Source organism: Oncorhynchus keta, unplaced genomic scaffold, assembly GCF_023373465.1.
Source record: "Oncorhynchus keta strain PuntledgeMale-10-30-2019 unplaced genomic scaffold, Oket_V2 Un_scaffold_7590_pilon_pilon, whole genome shotgun sequence".
Classification (NCBI taxonomy): Eukaryota; Metazoa; Chordata; class Actinopteri; order Salmoniformes; family Salmonidae; genus Oncorhynchus; species Oncorhynchus keta.
In genome coordinates this window covers 51,245-73,900 of record NW_026290995.1, presented here as the reverse complement: position 1 = coordinate 73,900, position 22,656 = coordinate 51,245, and the positions used below count along the sequence as shown (strand labels likewise).

The 22,656-nt window shown below is 45.7% G+C and overlaps 1 protein-coding gene across 3 annotated transcripts in view; it reads left to right on the top strand.

Moving 5' to 3' along the window:
- The first annotated feature begins 1,899 nt into the window (after positions 1-1,899).
- The window catches only part of LOC118382546 (uncharacterized), a 51,734-nt gene continuing 30,977 nt past the window's right edge, over positions 1,900-22,656 (top strand). The window contains exons 1-4 of one of the 3 annotated variants that reach the window (XM_052517377.1): positions 1,900-2,025; positions 3,625-3,765; positions 6,505-6,608; positions 9,959-10,107. In XM_052517377.1, the coding sequence (XP_052373337.1) occupies positions 3,638-3,765; positions 6,505-6,608; positions 9,959-10,107 (381 nt within the window). In that variant the 5' untranslated portion in view covers positions 1,900-2,025; positions 3,625-3,637. The other 2 variants (XM_052517375.1, XM_052517376.1) reach the window with 2 other exon arrangements.

The following is a 22,656-nucleotide window of genomic DNA, read 5'->3' as shown; positions in this document are numbered from 1 at the left end:
CATAATTAGAGGTCTTGTCCTGTGCCCCCTGGTTAGAGAGGTGGCTCCATAATTAGAGGTCTTGTCCTGTGCCCCCTGGTTAGAGATGTGGCTCCATACTTAGAGAGGTCTTGTCCTCTGCCCCCTGGTTAGAGATGTGGCTCCATACTTAGAGAGGTCTTGTCCTGTGCCCCCTGGTTTGAGAGAGGGCTCCATAATTAGAGTTCTTGTCCTGTGCCCCCTGGTTAGAGATGTGGCTCCATAATTAGAGTTCTTGTCCTGTGCCCCTGGTTAGAGAGGTGGCTCCATAATTAGAGGTCTTGTCCTGTGCACCCTGGTTAGAGAGATGGCTTCATAATTAGAGGTCTTGTCCTGTGCCCCCTGGTTAGAGAGGTGGCTCCATAATTCGAGGTCTTGTCCTGTGCACCCTGGTTAGAGAGGTGGCTTCATAATTAGAGGTCTTGTCCTGTGCCCCCTGGTTAGAGAGGTGGCTCCATAATTAAAGAGATCTTGTCCTGTGCCCCCTGGTTAGAGAGGTGGCTCCATAATTCGAGGTCTTGTCCTGTGCACCCTGGTTAGAGAGGTGGCTTCATAATTAGAGGTCTTGTCCTGTGCCCCTGGTTAGAGAGGTGGCTCCATAATTAAAGAGATATTGTCCTGTGCCCCCTGGTTAGAGAGGTGGCTCCATAATTAAAGAGATCTTGTCCTGTGCCCCTGGTTAGAGAGGTGGCTCCATAATTAGAGGTCTTGTCCTGTGCCCCCTGGTTAGAGATGTGGCTCCATACTTAGAGAGGTCTTGTCCTGTGCCCCCTGGTTAGAGAGGTGGCTCCATAATTAGAGGTCTTGTCCTGTGCCCCCTGGTTAGAGATGTGGCTCCATACTTAAAGAGGTCTTGTCCTGTGCCCCTTAGTTTGAGAGAGGGCTCCATAATTAGAGGTCTTGTCCTGTGCCCCTGGTTAGAGATGTGGCTCCATAATTAGAGTTCTTGTCCTGTGCCCCCTGGTTAGAGAGGTGGCTCCATAATTAGAGGTCTTGTCCTGTGCCCCTGGTTAGAGAGGTGGCTCCATAATTAAAGAGATCTTGTCCTGTGCCCCCTGGTTAGAGAGGTGGCTCCATAATTAGAGGTCTTGTCCTGTGCCCCCTGGTTAGAGAGGTGGCTCCATAATTAGAGGTCTTGTCCTGTGCCCCCTGGTTAGAGAGGTGGCTCCATAATTAAAGAGATCTTGTCCTGTGCCCCCTGGTTAGAGAGGTGGCTCCATAATTAGAGGTCTTGTCCTGTGCCCCCTGGTTAGAGAGGTGGCTCCATAATTAGAGGTCTTGTCCTGTGCCCCCTGGTTAGAGAGGTGGCTCCATAATTAGAGGTCTTGTCCTGTGCCCCCTGGTTAGAGAGGTGGCTCCATAATTAAAGAGATCTTGTCCTGTGCCCCTGGTTAGAGAGGTGGCTCCATAATTAGAGGTCTTGTCCTGTGCCCCTGGTTAAAGAGGTGGCTCCATAATTAGAGGTCTTGTCCTGTGCGCCCTGGTTAGAGAGGTGGCTCCATAATAAGAGGGGAAGGATGTGGAGGGGGAGACACCATGTTCCTCCTGTAATGTACTTAAGCACACACACACACACACACACCATAAGATCATATGACTTGTTTGTGCTCGCTATATGTCTATGTTCTACTGGTACAGACCGTATGCATCTCCCCACAGTCAATGACCACGGCAATGTAAACTGAATCCACTCTGTGAGAGATTGATTTCCATAGCCTACTGCGCTCTCATAACTCGACGCCCCATACTTTTATTGTATTTATTTTAAATTGAATGACTTGTTAGTTTGTGTTTTCTCCAGTTGAATGAGAAGACGAAAATGTCCAAAATATATGTATTTTTTTGCTCCCAGATAGCGTGTATAGTGCGGTGAGGTTTTCCTGGTGGAAACCCGACCTCCACGTGGTTGGTTGTTTACGTCTTCCAGGAACGGGCCGCAGCGGAACAGCGCTGATTGGGCAACATCATTCCTGGATACAATTTCATTGCAACAAGTTTGGACGGCTGGTAAATATATCGGCTGCCTCATCCACAAAGCCTCATCCACAACTCCTGTTTTCAACTTTCTCTGGCTTTATTAATGTAAGCGCTCGACGTATGTCTCCGTCTTTTGTTCTAACGCTAGAATTAGTCTCCGTCTTTTGTTCTAACGCTAGAATTAGTCTCCGTCTTTTGTTCTAACGCTAGAATTAGTCTCCGTCTTTTGTTCTAACGCTAGAATTAGTCTCCGTCTTTTGTTCTAACGCTAGAATTAGTCTCCGTCTTTTGTTCTAACGCTAGAATTAGTCTCCGTCTTTTGTTCTAACGCTAGAATTAGTCTCCGTCTTTTGTTCTAACGCTAGAATTAGTCTCCGTCTTTTGTTCTAACGCTAGAATTAGTCTCCGTCTTTTGTTCTAACGCTGAGTGTTTTTTTGTCGTGAACAAACACGTTTGTTGACATTGGCAATGTAGAAGTTGTAGCTAAATACAGCGAGATAATGTAACGTAAATGATGTGTTGTCCAAATATAGTTTAATTATCTAGGACATGCTGTGCCTGCTTCCCCTCCCAAGTCGCACAGTCAAAAACGGCTGGGAATAAATGTGGAACAGGAATCTATTCCAAAAAACGTTGTAAATAACAAGGTTTCCAACATACAACAGAGTTGTTCATCGGCAGAATAAGATACCAGGTAGGGAAGTGGGCTACGTGGTGAGTTGATGCCTTTTCGACAGCTAGTTAACTTGGTTTAACTTGGTGAATTGATCTTGCTACTTTGTATACGTTGTTTTTTCGGTATTCTTGTTATTTACGAAGTTTTTTGGATTCCGGTTGGAACGTAAAACACAAATGATATCCAGCCGTCAAAGAAAACACGTTTTCTAAATGTTATTTTTTTTTGTTATTTAGCTATATAGTCTTGTTGTTTTAAGATGTTGCTGTCTAAATGAGCTTTTAGTTTCCTGTAGTGTGATGCGGTTTGATGTCAACATATAGCTTACACCTCTCCGCTTCTATAGTTACATAGACAAACCATTAGCAACACCTTCCTGATATTGAGTCGCTGCATCCCCCGGTTTACCCTCAGAACAGACTCAGTTCGTCGGGTCATGGACTCGACAAGGTGTCTTAAAGAGTGACACAGGGATCCTGGTCCATGTTGACTCCAATGCTTTCCCAACAGTTGTATCAAGTTGGCTGGATATTCTTTGGGTGGTGGACCGTTCTTGATACACTCGGGAAACTGTTGCGCATGGAAAAACCCAGCAGCGTTGCAGTTCTTGCCACACTCAAACCGGTGCGATTGGCACCTAATTACTACCATACCCCTTTCAAAGGCACTTACATCTTTTGTCTTTCCCCATTCACCCTCTGAATTTAACCGGTCTCCTCCCCTTCATCTACGTGTCTCCTCCCCTTCATTTACATGTCTCCTCCCCTTCATCTACATGTCTCCTCCCCTTCATCTGCATGTCTCCTCCCCTTCATGTACACTGATTGAAGTGGATTGAACAGGTGACATCAATTAGGGATCATAGCTTTCACCTGGTCAGTCCTATGTTCCTAATGTTTTATACGCTCGGTGTTGTTCCACTTATTTTCAAGTTTGGTTCTGGTTGTTTCAGATCCACAAGGAGAATGTTTCAGCTTGGAAGCCAGCTGGCCCAGTTTCACTTCTCCACAGGACCCAGTACTGCTATTGCAGGTGCCACAGGAGACAGTACACAGCCTACCCTAACAGTACAGGACTTTATCCAACGTGTCAGGTAGGCCCTAAATGATTGATTTAACACGGAAGGGACTTCTACAAGTGTGTTCTGTACGTATAGTGAGTTCTGTACGTATGGTGTGTTCTGTACGTATGGTGTGTTCTGTACGTATGGTGTGTTCTGTACGTATGGTGTGTTCTGTACGTATGGTGTGTTCTGTACGTGTGGTGTGTTCTGTACGTATGGTGTGTTCTGTACGTATGGTGAGTTCTGTGAGTATGGTGTGTTCTGTACGTATGGTGTGTTCTGTACGTATGGTGTGTTCTGTACGTATGGTGAGTTCTGTACGTATGGTGTGTTCTGTACGTATGGTGTGTTCTGTACGTATGGTGTGTTCTGTACGTATGGTGTGTTCTGTACGTATGGTGTGTTCTGTGCGTATGGTGTGTTCTGTGCGTATGGTGTGTTCTGTACGTATGGTGTGTTCTGTACGTATGGTGTGTTCTGTACGTATGGTGTGTTCTGTACGTATGGTGTGTTCTGTACGTATGGTGAGTTCTGTACGTATGGTGAGTTCTGTACGTATGGTGTGTTCTGTGTGTTCTGTACGTATGGTGAGTTCTGTATGTATGGTGTGTTCTGTACGTATGGTGAGTTCTGTACGTATGGTGAGTTCTGTGCGTATGGTGTGTTCTGTGCGTATGGTGTGTTCTGTGCGTATGGTGTGTTCTGTGCGTATGGTGTGTTCTGTGCGTATGGTGTGTTCTGTACGTATGGTGTGTTCTGTACGTATGGTGTGTTCTGTACGTATGGTGAGTTCTGTACGTATGGTGTGTTCTGTACGTATGGTGAGTTCTGTACGTATGGTGAGTTCTGTACGTATGGTGTGTTCTGTACGTATGGTGAGTTCTGTACGTATGGTGTGTTCTGTACGTATGGTGAGTTCTGTACGTATGGTGTGTTCTGTACGTATGGTGTGTTCTGTACGTATGGTGTGTTCTGTACGTATGGTGTGTTCTGTACGTATGGTGTGTTCTGTACGTATGGTGAGTTCTGTACGTATGGTGAGTTCTGTACGGTGGTCAGGGTATGGTGTGTTCTGTACGTATGGTGAGTTCTGTGTGTTCTGTACGTATGGTGTGTTCTGTACGTATGGTGTGTTCTGTACGTATGGTGAGTTCTGTACGTATGGTGTGTTCTGTACGTATGGTGTGTTCTGTACGTATGGTGTGTTCTGTACGTATGGTGTGTTCTGTACGTATGGTGAGTTCTGTGTGTTCTGTACGTATGGTGTGTTCTGTGTGTTCTGTACGTATGGTGTGTGTTCTGTACGTATGGTGTGTTCTGGGGACGGGGGTGGTGTGTTCTGGGGACGTATGGTGTGTTCTGTACGTATGGTGTGTTCTGTACGTATGGTGTGTTCTGTACGTATGGTGAGGTTGTTAGCTTGATGTTCTTGTTTATCCTCGACAGTGGTAGCTAGCTAGTACGATGTGGGGACCAGGGGGGTCAGGTTGTGTTATGGGGACCAGGGGGGCCAGGTTGTGTTATGGGGACCAGGGGGGTCAGGTTGTGTTATGGGGACCAGGGGGGTCAGGTTGTGTTATGGGGACCAGGGGGGGGTCAGGTTGTGTTATGGGGACCGGGGGGGTCAGGTTGTGTTATGGGGACCAGGGGGGGGTCAGGTTGTGTTATGGGGACAGGGGGTCAGGTGTGTTATGGGGATGGGGGGTCAGGTTGTGTTATGGGGACGGAGGGGTCAGGTTGTGTTATGGGGACGGGGTCAGGTTGTGTTATGGGGACGTCAGGTTGTGTTATGGGGATGGGGGGGGTCAGGTTGTGTTATGGGGATGGGGGGGTCAGGTTGTGTTATGGGGACCAGGGGGTCAGGTTGTGTTATGGGGATGGGGGGGGTCAGGTTGTGTTATGGGGACCAGGGGGTCAGGTTGTGTTATGGGGACGGGGGGGTCAGGTTGTGTTATGGGGATGGGGGTCAGGTTGTGTTATGGGGACGGGGGGGTCAGGTTGTGTTATGGGGACGGGGGTCAGGTTGTGTTATGGGGACGGGAGGGGTCAGGTTGTGTTATGGGGGGTCATTGTGTTATAGGTTGTATTATGGGGGCCAGGTTGTGTTATAAATATCAGGTATGCCATTTAGGGGACAGGGGTCGCTTTTATCCAAAGGACTCACAGTCATGTGTGCATACATTCTACGTCATGGGTGGTCCCGGGAATCAGGTTGTGTTACTACCCTGGCGGTTGTGTTAAGCGCCATGCTCTGGGGACTGAGCTACAGAAGGACCACATGGGGATGGGGGTCAGGTGTGTTATGGGGACGGGGGGTCAGGTTGTGTTATGGGGACGGGGTCAGGTTGTGTTATGGGGACGGGGTCAGGTTGTGTTATGGGGACGGGGTCAGGTTGTGTTATGGGGACGGGGGTCAGGTTGTGTTATGGGGGGGGGTGGGGGGGACAGGGGTCAGGTTGTGTTATGGGGGGGGGTCAGGTTGTGTTATGGGGGGTGGGGTCAGGTTGTGTTATGGGGGTTATGGGGGGGTCAGGTTGTGTTATGGGGGTCAGGTTGTGTTATGGGGGTCAGGTTGTGTTATGGGGGGTCAGGTTGTGTTATGGGGGGGTCAGGTTGTGTTATGGGGGTCAGGTTGTGTTATGGGGGGGTCAGGTTGTGTTATGGGGTGGGTCAGGTTGTGTTATGGGGGGTCAGGTTGTGTTATGGGGGGGGTCAGGTTGTATCTAGTAAAAAGGGACCTTGGATTATATCCCTCTTTATTTTCTTTAGGAAACTTGGCGGACTGAAAAAAGAGAACATTTTCTGCGACCTACGAGTCCCGACCCAGTTTCAAACCACCAAGGCAGACGACATCGACCTCGTCATCCTCACAGGTGCTCAGTCCAGTATTAAACTATGTACTGTCCAGTATTAAACTAACTTGGCCTATGTACTGTCCAGTATTAAACTAACTAGGCCTATGTACTGTCCAGTATTAAACTAACTAGGCCTATGTACTGTCCGGTATTAAACTAACTAGGCCTATGTACTGTCCGGTATTAAACTAACTAGGCCTATGTACTGTCCGGTATTAAACTAACTAGGCCTATGTACTGTCCGGTATTAAACTAACTAGGCCTATGTACTGTCCGGTATTAAACTAACTAGGCCTATGTACTGTCCGGTATTAAACTAACTAGGCCTATGTACTGTCCGGTATTAAACTAACTAGGCCTATGTACTGTCCGGTATTAAACTAACTAGGCCTATGTACTGTCCGGTATTAAACTAACTAGGCCTATGTACTGTCCGGTATTAAACTAACTAGGCCTATGTACTGTCCGGTATTAAACTAACTAGGCCTATGTACTGTCCGGTATTAAACTAACTAGGCCTATGTACTGTCCGGTATTAAACTAACTAGGCCTATGTACTGTCCGGTATTAAACTAACTAGGCCTATGTACTGTCCGGTATTAAACTAACTAGGCCTATGTACTGTCCGGTATTAAACTAACTAGGCCTATGTACTGTCCGGTATTAAACTAACTAGGCCTATGTACTGTCCGGTATTAAACTAACTAGGCCTATGTACTGTCCGGTATTAAACTAACTAGGCCTATGTACTGTCCGGTATTAAACTAACTAGGCCTATGTACTGTCCGGTATTAAACTAACTAGGCCTATGTACTGTCCGGTATTAAACTAACTAGGCCTATGTACTGTCCGGTATTAAACTAACTAGGCCTATGTACTGTCCAGTATTAAACTAACTAGGCCTATGTACTGTCCAGTATTAAACTAACTAGGCCTATGTACTGTCCAGTATTAAACTAACTAGGCCTATGTACTGTCCAGTATTAAACTAACTAGGCCTATGTACTGTCCAGTATTAAACTAACTAGGCCTATGTACTGTCCGGTATTAAACTAACTAGGCCTATGTACTGTCCGGTATTAAACTAACTAGGCCTATGTACTGTCCGGTATTAAACTAACTAGGCCTATGTACTGTGTGGTATTAAACTAACTAGGCCTATGTACTGTGTGGTATTAAACTAACGAGGCCTATGTACTGTCCGGTATTAAACTAACGAGGCCTATGTACTGTCCGGTATTAAACTAACGAGGCCTATGTACTGTCCGGTATTAAACTAACTAGGCCTATGTAGTGTCCGGTATTAAACTAACTAGGCCTATGTAGTGTCCGGTATTAAACTAACTAGGCCTATGTAGTGTCCAGTATTAAACTAACTAGGCCTATGTGCTGTCCGGTATTAAACTAACTAGGCCTATGTGCTGTCCGGTATTAAACTAACTAGGCCTATGTGCTGTCCGGTATTAAGCTAACTTGGCCTATGTACTGTCCGGTATTAAACTAACTTGGCCTATGTACTGTCCAGTATTAAACTAACTTGGCCTATGTACTGTCCCCTCGTATTAAACTAACTAGGCCTATGTACTGTCCAGTATTTAACTAACTAGGCCTATGTACTGTCCAGTATTTAACTAACTAGGCCTATGTACTGTGTGGTTGACTCGACTCCCCTAACCAATGTTCCTTCTCTTTTTTTGGAAACTGCACTGAGCAAATTTCACTTCTGCTGAGCGCAAACTTTAAAATTCTTGCAGCTTCCAGCTCTCGTTTACTGTGAACACTGAGGCTGTACCCACTTTAAGTTAGTTTTAATAGTTGCCAAACAGTAGGCTACTGTGGCTATGTGATCATAATGTAGGTCTACCAGTAGGTGTTCTCTCCAGGAACAGGGTCGGAGTGAACACCTGGAGGACAGTAGCTCTCCAGGAACAGGGTTGGAGTGAACACCTAGTGGACAGTAGCTCTCCAGGAACAGGGTTGGAGTGAACACCTAGAGGACAGAAGCTCTCCAGGAACAGGGTTGGAGTGAACACCTAGTGGACAGTAGCTCTCCAGGAACAGGGTTGGAGTGAACACCTAGAGGACAGAAGCTCTCCAGGAACAGGGTTGGAGTGAACATCTAGAGGACAGTAGCTCTCCAGGAACAGGGTTGGAGTGAACACCTAGAGGACAGTAGCTCTCCAGGAACAGGGTTGGAGTGAACACCTAGAGGACAGAAGCTCTTCAGAAACAGGGTTGGAGTGAACACCTAGAGGACAGTAGCTCTCCAGGAACAGGGTTGGAGTGAACACCTAGAGGACAGCAGCTCTCCAGGGAACAGGGTTGGAGTGAACACCTAGAGGACAGTAGCTCTCCGGGAACAGGGTTGGAGTGAACACCTAGAGGACAGTAGCTCTCCGGGAACAGGGTCGGAGTGAACACCTAGAGGACAGTAGCTCTCCAGGAACAGGGTCGGAGTGAACACCTAGAGGACAGTAGCTCTCCGGGAACAGGGTCGGAGTGAACACCTAGAGGACAGTAGCTCTCCGGGAACAGGGTCGGAGTGAACACCTAGAGGACAGTAGCTCTCCGGGAACAGGGTCGGAGTGAACACCTAGAGGACAGTAGCTCTCCGGGAACAGGGTCGGAGTGAACACCTAGAGGACAGTAGCTCTCCAGGAACAGGGTCGGAGTGAACACCTAGAGGACAGTAGCTCTCCGGGAACAGGGTCGGAGTGAACACCTAGAGGACAGTAGCTCTCCGGGAACAGGGTCGGAGTGAACACCTAGAGGACAGAAGCTCTCCAGGAACAGGGTCGGAGTGAACACCTAGAGGACAGTAGCTCTCCAGGAACAGGGTTGGAGTGAACACCTAGAGGACAGTAGCTCTCCAGGAACAGGGTTGGAGTGAACACCTAGAGGACAGAAGCTCTCCAGGAACAGGGTTGGAGTGAACACCTAGAGGACAGTAGCTCTCCAGGAACAGGGTTGGAGTGAACACCTAGAGGACAGTAGCTCTCCAGGAACAGGGTTGGAGTGAACACCTAGAGGACAGTAGCTCTCCAGGAACAGGGTTGGAGTGAACACCTAGAGGACAGTAGCTCTCCGGGAACAGGGTTGGAGTGAACACCTAGAGGACAGTAGCTCTCCGGGAACAGGGTTGGAGTGAACACCTAGAGGACAGTAGCTCTCCAGGAACAGGGTCGGAGGGTGAACACCTAGAGGACAGTAGCTCTCCAGGAACAGGGTCGGAGTGCCTAGTTTTACTCAAACCTCCTCTCACAACTCAAACCTCCTCTCACAACTCAAACCTCCTCTCACAACTCAAACCTCCTCTCACAACTCAAACCTCCTCTCACAACTCAACCCTCTTCTCTCTGTCTTCTAAGGTCACGGGGTGTTCTGCATCGACGTGAAGCCCTGGAGAGGAACGGTGTCTTCCCAGCGACAGCAATGGCACGTCCAGCTCAAAGAACAGCACCGCAACTTTACCAACACCTCCATCGAACAGGTGGCTGACCCCATTGAGGCCGTCATGGTAAATATGTCAGAACATCTTTTTAGTTAATAAAATAAATCACATATCAAATGTAGCCAAGTATTTCACATAGACTAGTGGTCCAAAAGACTACAGTATGAAGTCTAGGTCAGGGGGTTATCACTTAATGAGGGGGGTGCCCAATAACTTGATTGAGATAATAAATGGCCTATAGTTTTACTATGACTGTGGTAGGGCATGGTCGGACAAGTCTCAGGCCCTGGGAAGGAACATTTTTAAAGGCCCACCTCTTAGGCATAGGAAAGCACATTTCCTGCAATTCTATAAACAACAATGTGTCATAGGGCAAAGCGATGTTATTTAATGGGGGCAAAGCAATGTTATTTAATGGGGGGGAGCAATGTTATTTAATGGGGCGGGGCAAAGCAATGTTATTTAATGGGGGCAAAGCAATGTTATTTAATGGGGGCAAAGCAATGTTATTTAATGGGGGGAGCAATGTTATTTAATGGGGGCAAAGCAATGTTATTTAATGGGGGACAAAGCAATGTTATTTAATGGGGGCAAAGCAATGTTATTTAATGGGGCGGGAAAGCAATGTTATTTAATGGGGGCAAAGCAATGTTATTTAATGGGGGCAAAACAATGTTATTTAATGGGGGCAAAGCAATGTTATTTAATGGGGGGCAAAGCAATGTTATTTAATGGAGGGGGCAAAGCAATGTTATTTAATGGGGAGGGGCAAAGCAATGTTATTTAATGGGGGCAAAGCAATGTTATTTAATGGGGGGCAAAGCAATGTTATTTAATGGGGGGCAAAGCAATGTTATTTAATGGGGGCAAAGCAATGTTATTTAATGGGGGGGCAAAGCAATGTTATTTAATGGGGGCAAAGCAATGTTATTTAATGGGGGGCAAAGCAATGTTATTTAATGGGGGCAAAGCAATGTTATTTAATGGGGGGTGCAAAGCAATGTTACTTAATGGGGGGAAGCAAAGCAATGTTTAATGGGGGCAAAGCAATGTTATTTAATGGGGGTGGGGGGGCAAAGCAATGTTATTTAATGGGGGTGGGGGCAAAGCAATGTTATTTAATGGGGGGGGCAAAGCAATGTTATTTAATGGGGGGGCAAAGCAATGTTATTTAATGGGGGACAAAGCAATGTTATTTAATGGGGGCAAAGCAATGTTATTTAATGGGGGCAAAGCAATGTTATTTAATGGGGGCAAAGCAATGTTATTTAATGGGGGCAAAGCAATGTTATTTAATGGGGGGGCAAAGCAATGTTACTTAATGGGGGCAAAGCAATGTTTAATGGGGGCAAAGCAATGTTATTTAATTGGGGTGGGGGCAAAGCAATGTTATTTAATGGGGGAAGCAATGTTATTTAATGGGGGCAGCAATGTTATTTAATGGGGGCAAAGCAATGTTATTTAATGGGGGGGCAAAGCAATGTTATTTAATGGGGGGGCAAAGCAATGTTATTTAATGGGGGCAAAGCAATGTTATTTAATGGGGAGGCAAAGCAATGTTATTTAATGGGGGGGGGCAAAGCAATGTTATTTAATGGGGGAGCTTTAAAGCTAATATCCTGTAACTACACATTTTTCCATGAGACTTTTGCAGTTTAAAATCTTCATTTGCTGTGCATTTTATGTAAAAAGTTAATTATAATGGAAGTATTTGCCCAAGGTTCAAGAACATACATTGTATTACTTATTCCAGAGATCCTTTGAAATTAGTTACATCTGTTAAATTAGTTTTTTATTTAAAAAGGGTATATACCTTTATTTTTATTTGTTATGTCTGGCCACTGAGAACCCCTCGCCTAGATGGCGTCAGTTTGGGCTGAGTGGTAGCCTAGTTGTCAGATTGGGCTGAGTGGTAGCCTAGTTGTCAGTTTGGGCTGAGTGGTAGCCTAGTTGTCAGTTTGGGCTGAGTGGTAGCCTAGCCTAGTTGTCAGTTTGGGCTGAGTGGTAGCCTAGTTGTCAGTTTGGGCTGAGTGGTAGCCTAGTTGTCAGTTTGGGCTGAGTGGTAGCCTAGTTGTCAGATTGGGCTGAGTGGTAGCCTAGTTGTCAGTGTGGGCTGAGTGTTAGCGTAGCCTAGTTGTCAGTGTGGGCTGAGTGGTAGCCTAGCCTAGTTGTCAGTTTGGGCTGAGTGGTAGCCTAGTTGTCAGTTTGGGCTGAGTGGTAGCCTAGTTGTCAGTTTGGGCTGAGTGGTAGCCTAGTTGTCAGTTTGGGCTGAGTGGTAGCCTAGTTGTCAGTTTGGGCTGAGTGGTAGCCTAGTTGTCAGTTTGGGCTGAGTGGTAGCCTAGTTGTCAGTTTGGGCTGAGTGGTAGCCTAGTTGTCAGTTTGGGCTGAGTGGTAGCCTAGTTGTCAGTTTGGGCTGAGTGGTAGCCTAGTTGTCAGTTTGGGCTGAGTGGTAGCCTAGCCTAGTTGTCAGATTGGGCTGAGTGGTAGCCTAGCCTAGTTGTCAGTGTGGGCTGAGTGGTAGCCTAGCCTAGTTGTCAGATTGGGCTGAGTGGTAGCCTAGTTGTCAGTTTGGGCTGAGTGGTAGCCTAGCCTAGTTGTCAGTTTGGGCTGAGTGGTAGCCTAGCCTAGTTGTCAGTTTGGGCTGAGTGGTAGCCTAGTTGTCAGTTTGGGCTGAGTGGTAGCCTAGTTGTCAGATTGGGCTGAGTGGTAGCCTAGTTGTCAGATTGGGCTGAGTGGTAGCCTAGTTGTCAGATTGGGCTGAGTGGTAGCCTAGTTGTCAGATTGGGCTGAGTGGTAGCCTAGTTGTCAGATTGGGCTGAGTGGTAGCCTAGTTGTCAGTTTGGGCTGAGTGGTAGCCTAGTTGTCAGTTTGGGCTGAGTGGTAGCCTAGTTGTCAGTTTGGGCTGAGTGGTAGCCTAGCCTAGTTGTCAGTTTGGGCTGAGTGGTAGCCTAGCCTAGTTGTCAGTGTGGGCTGAGTGGTCGCCTAGCCTAGTTGTCAGTGTGGGCTGAGTGGTCGCCTAGCCTAGTTGTCAGTGTGGGCTGAGTGTTAGCCTAGCCTAGTTGTCAGTGTGGGCTGAGTGTTAGCCTAGCCTAGTTGTCAGTGTGGGCTGAGTGTTAGCGTAGCCTAGTTGTCAGTGTGGGCTGAGTGTTAGCGTAGCCTAGTTGTCAGTGTGGGCTGAGTGTTAGCGTAGCCTAGTTGTCAGTGTGGGCTGAGTGTAGCCTGGTACTTCAGTCTGCCAGCCAAGCTCCCTCTTATCCAACCTCTGCCCCAACATAGCATCTACAGCAGGGTTGCTCATTTTGCCCCCGCGGCCCGCCTACGGTCTTCACCGAGGTCCGGAAAGCACTTAAAATGGATTGTTATTTACTCTATCCATAGCTTCTGGAATCAGCTATGCTCCCTGACTGTCTCGCTTTCCTTTAGATGGCTGTTAGTAAGCTGGACAGTGAAGACTATAAATGTAGGTCCGTTATTTCTACAGAGATTCAGTTTTATTTTGGTAACCTCAATCTCAATGTTGATTGAGATTGTCCCCCCCAGATTGAAGGGGTTCGCAGGCCAGATCTGGCCCATATGTTTGACATCCCTGAGGCTCTTGCTCTATACAGTGAATGTAAATGAGTGACTCCTGTCCTGCCCTGGTAGACAGGGTGACAGCTGTGTTGAGGCACCTGTTTTCCCCTCTATAAACATAATTACAGCTGTTAAAAATCAAGAGGCCCCACTTTGTGGAAGGGACTTTACCTAACCCTGCTCCCGCTGTAGTGTTCATCAACTCATTTACATATAAATGTACTACTCTGACTCAGTCAAGATCCAGGATAAAGCAGACAGTTTGGTTTAGAATCCAAAACTACAGTTTGGTTTAGAATCCAAAACTACAGTTTGGTTTAGAATCCAAAACTACAGAGTGGTTTAGGTGGATTGTCATTTTATCCAAAACTACAGAGTGGTTTAGAATCCAAAACTACAGAGTGGTTTAGAATCCAAAACTACAGAGTGGTTTAGAATCCAAAACTACAGAGTGGTTTAGAATCCAAAACTACAGAGTGGTTTAGAATCCAAAACTACAGAGTGGTTTAGAATCCAAAACTACAGAGTGGTTTAGAATCCAAAACTACAGAGTGGATTAGAATCCAAAACTACAGAGTGGATTAGAATCCAAAACTACAGAGTGGATTAGAATCCAAAACTACAGAGTGGATTAGAATCCAAAACTACAGAGTGGATTAGAATCCAAAACTACAGAGTGGATTAGAATCCAAAACTACAGAGTGGATTAGAATCCAAAACTACAGAGTGGATTAGAATCCAAAACTACAGAGTGGATTAGAATCCAAAACTACAGAGTGGTTTAGAATCCAAAACTACAGAGTGGTTTAGAATCCAAAACTACAGAGTGGTTTAGAATCCAAAACTACAGTTTGGTTTAGAATCCAAAACTACAGTTTGGTTTAGAATCCAAAACTACAGTTTGGTTTAGAATCCAAAACTACAGTTTGGTTTAGAATCCAAAACTACAGTTTGGTTTAGAATCCAAAACTACAGAGTGGTTTAGAATCCAAAACTACAGTTTGGTTTAGAATCCAAAACTACAGTTTGGTTTAGAATCCAAAACTACAGAGTGGTTTAGAATCCAAAACTACAGAGTGGTTTAGAATCCAAAACTACAGAGTGGTTTAGAATCCAAAACTACAGAGTGGTTTAGAATCCAAAACTACAGAGTGGTTTAGAAGGATATTTTATCATCAAATCCTTCCAATGGTGATTTTTGGGGGTAACACAATTTTTCCTAAACTGTGCTTTGCATTTCCATAGTGTGTCAGAAGAACATTTCCCACCAAAAACATACATTATGAGTTATTATTTGTGGTTGTTAAAATGATGCTTGGTGAATAATGATATACTATACTTGACAGACTTGCTAATGATTAGGTCTCTGATTATTAGCTAATGATTTATATCTATACACTTAGATTTTACATTCACTTTTTAGTTATTTGGGGGTGGGGGGTAGTTGAGTGTCATCCGCATAGAAACAATAGGAGAGACCATGTGAGGATATAACCAGTGACTTGGTCAATAGAGAGGAGAGGTCCATACTCATAGCAGTGATAGGAGAGACCATGTGAGGATATGACAGAGCTGTGTGACTTGGTGTAATGAGAGCAGAGGGCCTAGAACCGAGCCCTGGGGGACACCAGTAGTGAGAGTATGTGGTGCAGATACAGACCATCTCCATGTGACCTGGTAAGAGCGGCCAGACGGGTAGAATGCAACCAAGAGTGTGCAGAGCCTGAGAGGGTGGAGAGGAGGATCTGATAGAGCCTAAGACTCCCAGCCCTGAGAGTGTGGAGAGGAGGGTCTGATAGAGCCTGAGACTCCCAGCCCTGAGAGGGTGGAGAGGAGGGTCTGATAGAGCCTGAGACTCCCAGCCCTGAGAGGGTGGAGAGGAGGATCTGATAGAGCCTGAGGGTGGAGAGGGGGATCTGACAGAGCCTGAGACTCCCAGCCCTGAGAGGGTGGAGAGGGGATCTGACAGAGCCTGAGACTCCCAGCCCTGAGAGGGTGGAGAGGAGGATCTGATAGAGCCTGAGACACCCAGCCCTGAGAGGGTGGAGAGGAGGATCTGATAGAGCCTGAGACACCCAACCCTGAGAGGGTGGAGAGGAGGATCTGATAGCCTGAGACTCCCAGCCCTGAGAGGGTGGAGAGGAGGATCTGATAGAGCCTGAGACACCCAGCCCTGAGAGGGTGGAGAGGAGGATCTGATAGAGCCTGAGACTCCCAGCCCTGAGAGGGTGGAGAGGAGGATCTGACAGAGCCTGAGACTCCCAGCCCTGAGAGGGTGGAGAGGAGGATCTGATAGAGCAACTCTGGACATTTTGAGGTTAGAGGGTCAGCCAAGGGTCAGGGATGAGTTGCTGGGGAGGTGAAGGTCGGGAGAAGAGGATGGGGTTGGGCAGGCGGGCAGGTTGTCGGGGTGGATCACTAGTTGCTGGATGTCATCTGGAGAGCGAGAGAGGGGAGAAAGAGGTCAAGGCGACAGGTAGTTCTGGGTGAGTGAGACCAGTAGACTCAATAGGTTGAGTGGATGTCATCTGGAGAGAGAGAGAGAGAGAGAGAGAGAGAGGGGGAGAAAGAGGTCAAGGTGACAGGTAGTTCTGGGTGAGTGAGACCAGTGGACTCAATAGGTTGAGTGGATGTCATCTGGAGAGAGGGAGAAAGAGGTCAAGTCGACAGGTAGTTCTGGGTGAGTGAGACCAGTAGACTCAATAGGTTGAGTGGATGTCATCTGGAGAGAGAGAGAGAGGGAGAAAGAGGTCAAGGCGACAGGTAGTTCTGGGTGAGTGAGACCAGTGGACTCAATAGGTTGAGTGGATGTCATCTGGAGAGAGAGAGTTGGGAGAAAGAGGTCAAGGCGACAGGTAGTTCTGGGTGAGTGAGACCAGTGGACTCAATAGGTTGAGTGGATGTCATCTGGAGAGAGAGAGAGAGAGAGAGAGGGAGAAAGAGGTCAAGGTGACAGGTAGTTCTGGGTGAGTGAGACCAGTGGACTCAATAGGTTGAGTGGATGTCATCTGGAGAGAGGGGAGAAAGAGGTCAAGTCGACAGGTAGTTCTGGGTGAGTGAGACCAGTAGACTCAATAGGTTGAGTGGATGTCATCTGGAGAGAGAGAGGGAGAAAGAGGTCAAGGCGACAGGTAGTTCTGGGTGAGTGAGACCAGTGGACTCAATAGGTTGAGTGGATGTCATCTGGAGAGAGAGAGAGAGAGAGAGGGGAGAAAGAGGTCAAGGCGACAGGTAGTTCTGGGTGAGTGAGACCAGTGGACTCAATAGGTTGAGTGGATGTCATCTGGAGAGAGAGAGAGAGAGAGAGAGAGAGAGGGGAGAAAGAGGTCAAGGTGACAGGTAATACTGGGTGAGTGAGACCAGTAGACTCAATAGGTTGAGTGGATGTTGTCAAACTTTTGGAGGCAAGGTGGAAAAGTGTTTCCTTGGTTTAGAGGCAGAACCTTGACATTATAGATTGATAAAGTGTACCTATACTAGCATACTGTGTACTCATTGTCGCATACTATTTAACATGTCCCATTTAGTAGAAATTATGCAGTATGCCTCGGCCGCAATGCAAGAGTGGATCCTGAGTAGGTGGGGTGGGGGTTGGTGTGGGCACAGAGTTTCTCTCCAAATTCAGCAGACAGTGCATCACATTAACCAGCCTGATAATAGCTAATTTCCTTACGATCAATTTGTCTAAACTCTGAATATAAAATGAATCGGATTATAGTTCAGGGCTGGTTTAATCCAAACCTATCAGATTTAGAATCCAATAGGACAGCCCGTCTACCTATTGAATCCTCCTCAAGACTGGTTTAGACCAAGCCTATTTAGAATCCAACTTATACATTTGAAAGACTGAAGACATCCAAAACTGATCATTTGGTCCAAAACATGTTTATTAGTGAAACCAAAGTGTACACACACTTTCTCATGTTCAAATCAAAGGGCTATTTCACAGGTTTAAAATCGTGGCCGGCCGGGCGCATGGTTTAGTTCAGTACCGTTTTAGCATCACAGACTATATCACTGATCATTGGGAACCAAAACTAGAATGAATCCAAAACTCAGTTATTAAATCCAAAACTACAGAACTGGTTTTAGAATGATCCGTCCATCAATTCAGTTATTAAATAGGTGGCCAGCCTCAGAACTGGGTTAACATGACCTCAATAACAGCCCAGTCCATCAATTCAGTTGTTAAATAGGTTAGAACAGCAGAGTCACAATTTTTCAGTGGTTAAATAGGTAGGCCAGCCTTCAGAACAGGGTTTAACATGACCTCAATAAAGCCCAGTCCATCAATTGTTGTTAATAGGTAGGCCAGCCTTCAGAACCGGTTAATCATGACCTCAATAACAGCCCAGTCCATCAATTCAGTTATTAAATAGGTAGGCCAGCCTTCAGAACCGGTTAACATCATGACCTCAATAACAGCCCAGTCCATCAATTCAGTTATTAAATAGGTAGGCCAGCCTTCAGAACCGGTTAACATGACCTCAATAACAGCCCAGTCCATCAATTCAGTTGTTAAATAGGTAGGCCAGCCTTCAGAACCGGTTAACATCATGACCTCAATAACAGCCCAGTCCATCAATTCAGTTATTAAATAGGTAGGCCAGCCTTCAGAACCGGTTAACATGACCTCAATAACAGCCCAGTCCATCAATTCAGTTATTAAATAGGTAGGCCAGCCTTCAGAACTGGGTTAACATGACCTCAATAACAGCCCAGTCCATCAATTCAGTTATTAAATAGGTAGGCCAGTTCAGAACTGGGTTAACATGACCTCAATAACAGCCCAGTCCATCAATTCAGTTATTAAATAGGTAGGCCAGCCTTCAGAACCGGACATTAACATGACCTCAATAACAGCCCAGTCCATCAATTCAGTTATTAAATAGGTAGGCCAGCCTTCAGAACCGGTTAACATGACCTCAATAACAGCCCAGTCCATCAATTCAGTTGTTAAATAGGTAGCTAATTTCCTATACCAGAACCGGTTAACAATGACCTCAATAACAGCCCAGTCCATCAATTCAGTTATTAAATAGGTAGGCCAGCCTTCAGAACCGGTTAACATGACCTCAATAACAGCCCAGTCCATCAATTCAGTTGTTAAATAGGTAGGCCAGCCTTCAGAACCGGTTAACATCATGACCTCAATAACAGCCCAGTCCATCAATTCAGTTATTAAATAGGTAGGCCAGCCTTCAGAACCGGTTAACATGACCTCAATAACAGCCCAGTCCATCAATTCAGTTATTAAATAGGTAGGCCAGCCTTCAGAACCGGTTAACATGACCTCAATAACAGCCCAGTCCATCAATTCAGTTATTAAATAGGTAGGCCAGCCTTCAGAACCGGTTAACATGACCTCAATAACAGCCCAGTCCATCAATTCAGTTATTAAATAGGTAGGCCAGCCTTCAGAACCGGTTAACATGACCTCAATAACAGCCCAGTCCATCAATTCAGTTATTAAATAGGTAGGCCAGCCTTCAGAACTGGTTAACATGACCTCAATAACAGCCCAGTCCATCAATTCAGTTATTAAATAGGTAGGCCAGCCTTCAGAACCGGTTAACATGACCTCAATAACAGCCCAGTCCATCAATTCAGTTATTAAATAGGTAGGCCAGCCTTCAGAACTGGGTTAACATGACCTCAATAACAGCCCAGTCCATCAATTCAGTTATTAAATAGGTAGGCCAGCCTTCAGAACCGGTTAACATGACCTCAATAACAGCCCAGTCCATCAATTCAGTTATTAAATAGGTAGGCCAGCCTTCAGAACCGGTTAACATGACCTCAATAACAGCCCAGTCCATCAATTCAGTTGTTAAATAGGTAGGCCAGCCTTCAGAACTGGGTTAACATGACCTCAATAACAGCCCAGTCCATCAATTCAGTTATTAAATAGGTAGGCCAGCCTTCAGAACTGGTTAACATGACCTCAATAACAGCCCAGTCCATCAATTCAGTTGTTAAATAGGTAGGCCAGCCTTCAGAACCGGTTAACATGACCTCAATAACAGCCCAGTCCATCAATTCAGTTGTTAAATAGGTAGGCCAGCCTTCAGAACTGGTTAACATGACCTCAATAACAGCCCAGTCCATCAATTCAGTTATTAAATAGGTAGGCCAGCCTTCAGAACCGGTTAACATGACCTCAATAACAGCCCAGTCCATCAATTCAGTTATTAAATAGGTAGGCCAGCCTTCAGAACCGGTTAACATGACCTCAATAACAGCCCAGTCCATCAATTCAGTTATTAAATAGGTAGGCCAGCCTTCAGAACTGGTTAACATGACCTCAATAACAGCCCAGTCCATCAATTCAGTTATTAAATAGGTAGGCCAGCCTTCAGAACCGGTTAACATGACCTCAATAACAGCCCAGTCCATCAATTCAGTTATTAAATAGGTAGGCCAGCCTTCAGAACTGGTTAACATGACCTCAATAACAGCCCAGTCCATCAATTCAGTTATTAAATAGGTAGGCCAGCCTTCAGAACTGGGTTAACATGACCTCAATAACAGCCCAGTCCATCAATTCAGTTATTAAATAGGTAGGCCAGCCTTCAGAACCGGTTAACATGACCTCAATAACAGCCCAGTCCATCAATTCAGTTATTAAATAGGTAGGCCAGCCTTCAGAACTGGTTAACATGACCTCAATAACAGCCCAGTCCATCAATTCAGTTATTAAATAGGTAGGCCAGCCTTCAGAACCGGTTTAACATGACCTCAATAACAGCCCAGTCCATCAATTCAGTTGTTAAATAGGTAGGCCAGCCTTCAGAACCGGTTAACATCATGACCTCAATAACAGCCCAGTCCATCAATTCAGTTATTAAATAGGTAGGCCAGCCTTCAGAACCGGTTAACATGACCTCAATAACAGCCCAGTCCATCAATTCAGTTGTTAAATAGGTAGGCCAGCCTTCAGAACCGGTTAACATCATGACCTCAATAACAGCCCAGTCCATCAATTCAGTTATTAAATAGGTAGGCCAGCCTTCAGAACCGGTTAACATGACCTCAATAACAGCCCAGTCCATCAATTCAGTTATTAAATAGGTAGGCCAGCCTTCAGAACTGGTTAACATGACCTCAATAACAGCCCAGTCCATCAATTCAGTTATTAAATAGGTAGGCCAGCCTTCAGAACTGGTTAACATGACCTCAATAACAGCCCAGTCCATCAATTCAGTTATTAAATAGGTAGGCCAGCCTTCAGAACTGGTTAACATGACCTCAATAACAGCCCAGTCCATCAATTCAGTTATTAAATAGGTAGGCCAGCCTTCAGAACTGGTTAACATGACCTCAATAACAGCCCAGTCCATCAATTCAGTTATTAAATAGGTAGGCCAGCCTTCAGAACTGGTTAACATGACCTCAATAACAGCCCAGTCCATCAATTCAGTTATTAAATAGGTAGGCCAGCCTTCAGAACCGGTTAACATGACCTCAATAACAGCCCAGTCCATCAATTCAGTTATTAAATAGGTAGGCCAGCCTTCAGAACTGGTTAACATGACCTCAATAACAGCCCAGTCCATCAATTCAGTTATTAAATAGGTAGGCCAGCCTTCAGAACTGGTTAACATGACCTCAATAACAGCCCAGTCCATCAATTCAGTTATTAAATAGGTAGGCCAGCCTTCAGAACCGGTTAACATGACCTCAATAACAGCCCAGTCCATCAATTCAGTTATTAAATAGGTAGGCCAGCCTTCAGAACTGGTTAACATGACCTCAATAACAGCCCAGTCCATCAATTCAGTTATTAAATAGGTAGGCCAGCCTTCAGAACTGGTTAACATGACCTCAATAACAGCCCAGTCCATCAATTCAGTTGTTAAATAGGTAGGCCAGCCTTCAGAACTGGGTTAACATGACCTCAATAACAGCCCAGTCCATCAATTCAGTTATTAAATAGGTAGGCCAGCCTTCAGAACCGGTTAACATGACCTCAATAACAGCCCAGTCCATCAATTCAGTTATTAAATAGGTAGGCCAGCCTTCAGAACCGGTTAACATGACCTCAATAACAGCCCAGTCCATCAATTCAGTTATTAAATAGGTAGGCCAGCCTTCAGAACCGGTTAACATGACCTCAATAACAGCCCAGTCCATCAATTCAGTTATTAAATAGGTAGGCCAGCCTTCAGAACTGGTTAACATGACCTCAATAACAGCCCAGTCCATCAATTCAGTTATTAAATAGGTAGGCCAGCCTTCAGAACTGGTTAACATGACCTCAATAACAGCCCAGTCCATCAATTCAGTTATTAAATAGGTAGGCCAGCCTTCAGAACTGGGTTAACATGACCTCAATAACAGCCCAGTCCATCAATTCAGTTATTAAATAGGTAGGCCAGCCTTCAGAACCGGTTTAACATGACCTCAATAACAGCCCAGTCCATCAATTCAGTTATTAAATAGGTAGGCCAGCCTTCAGAACTGGTTAACATGACCTCAATAACAGCCCAGTCCATCAATTCAGTTATTAAATAGGTAGGCCAGCCTTCAGAACTGGTTAACATGACCTCAATAACAGCCCAGTCCATCAATTCAGTTATTAAATAGGTAGGCCAGCCTTCAGAACTGGTTAACATGACCTCAATAACAGCCCAGTCCATCAATTCAGTTATTAAATAGGTAGGCCAGCCTTCAGAACTGGTTAACATGACCTCAATAACAGCCCAGTCCATCAATTCAGTTATTAAATAGGTAGGCCAGCCTTCAGAACTGGTTAACATGACCTCAATAACAGCCCAGTCCATCAATTCAGTTATTAAATAGGTAGGCCAGCCTTCAGAACTGGGTTAACATGACCTCAATAACAGCCCAGTCCATCAATTCAGTTATTAAATAGGTAGGCCAGCCTTCAGAACTGGTTAACATGACCTCAATAACAGCCCAGTCCATCAATTCAGTTATTAAATAGGTAGGCCAGCCTTCAGAACTGGTTAACATGACCTCAATAACAGCCCAGTCCATCAATTCAGTTATTAAATAGGTAGGCCAGCCTTCAGAACCTGG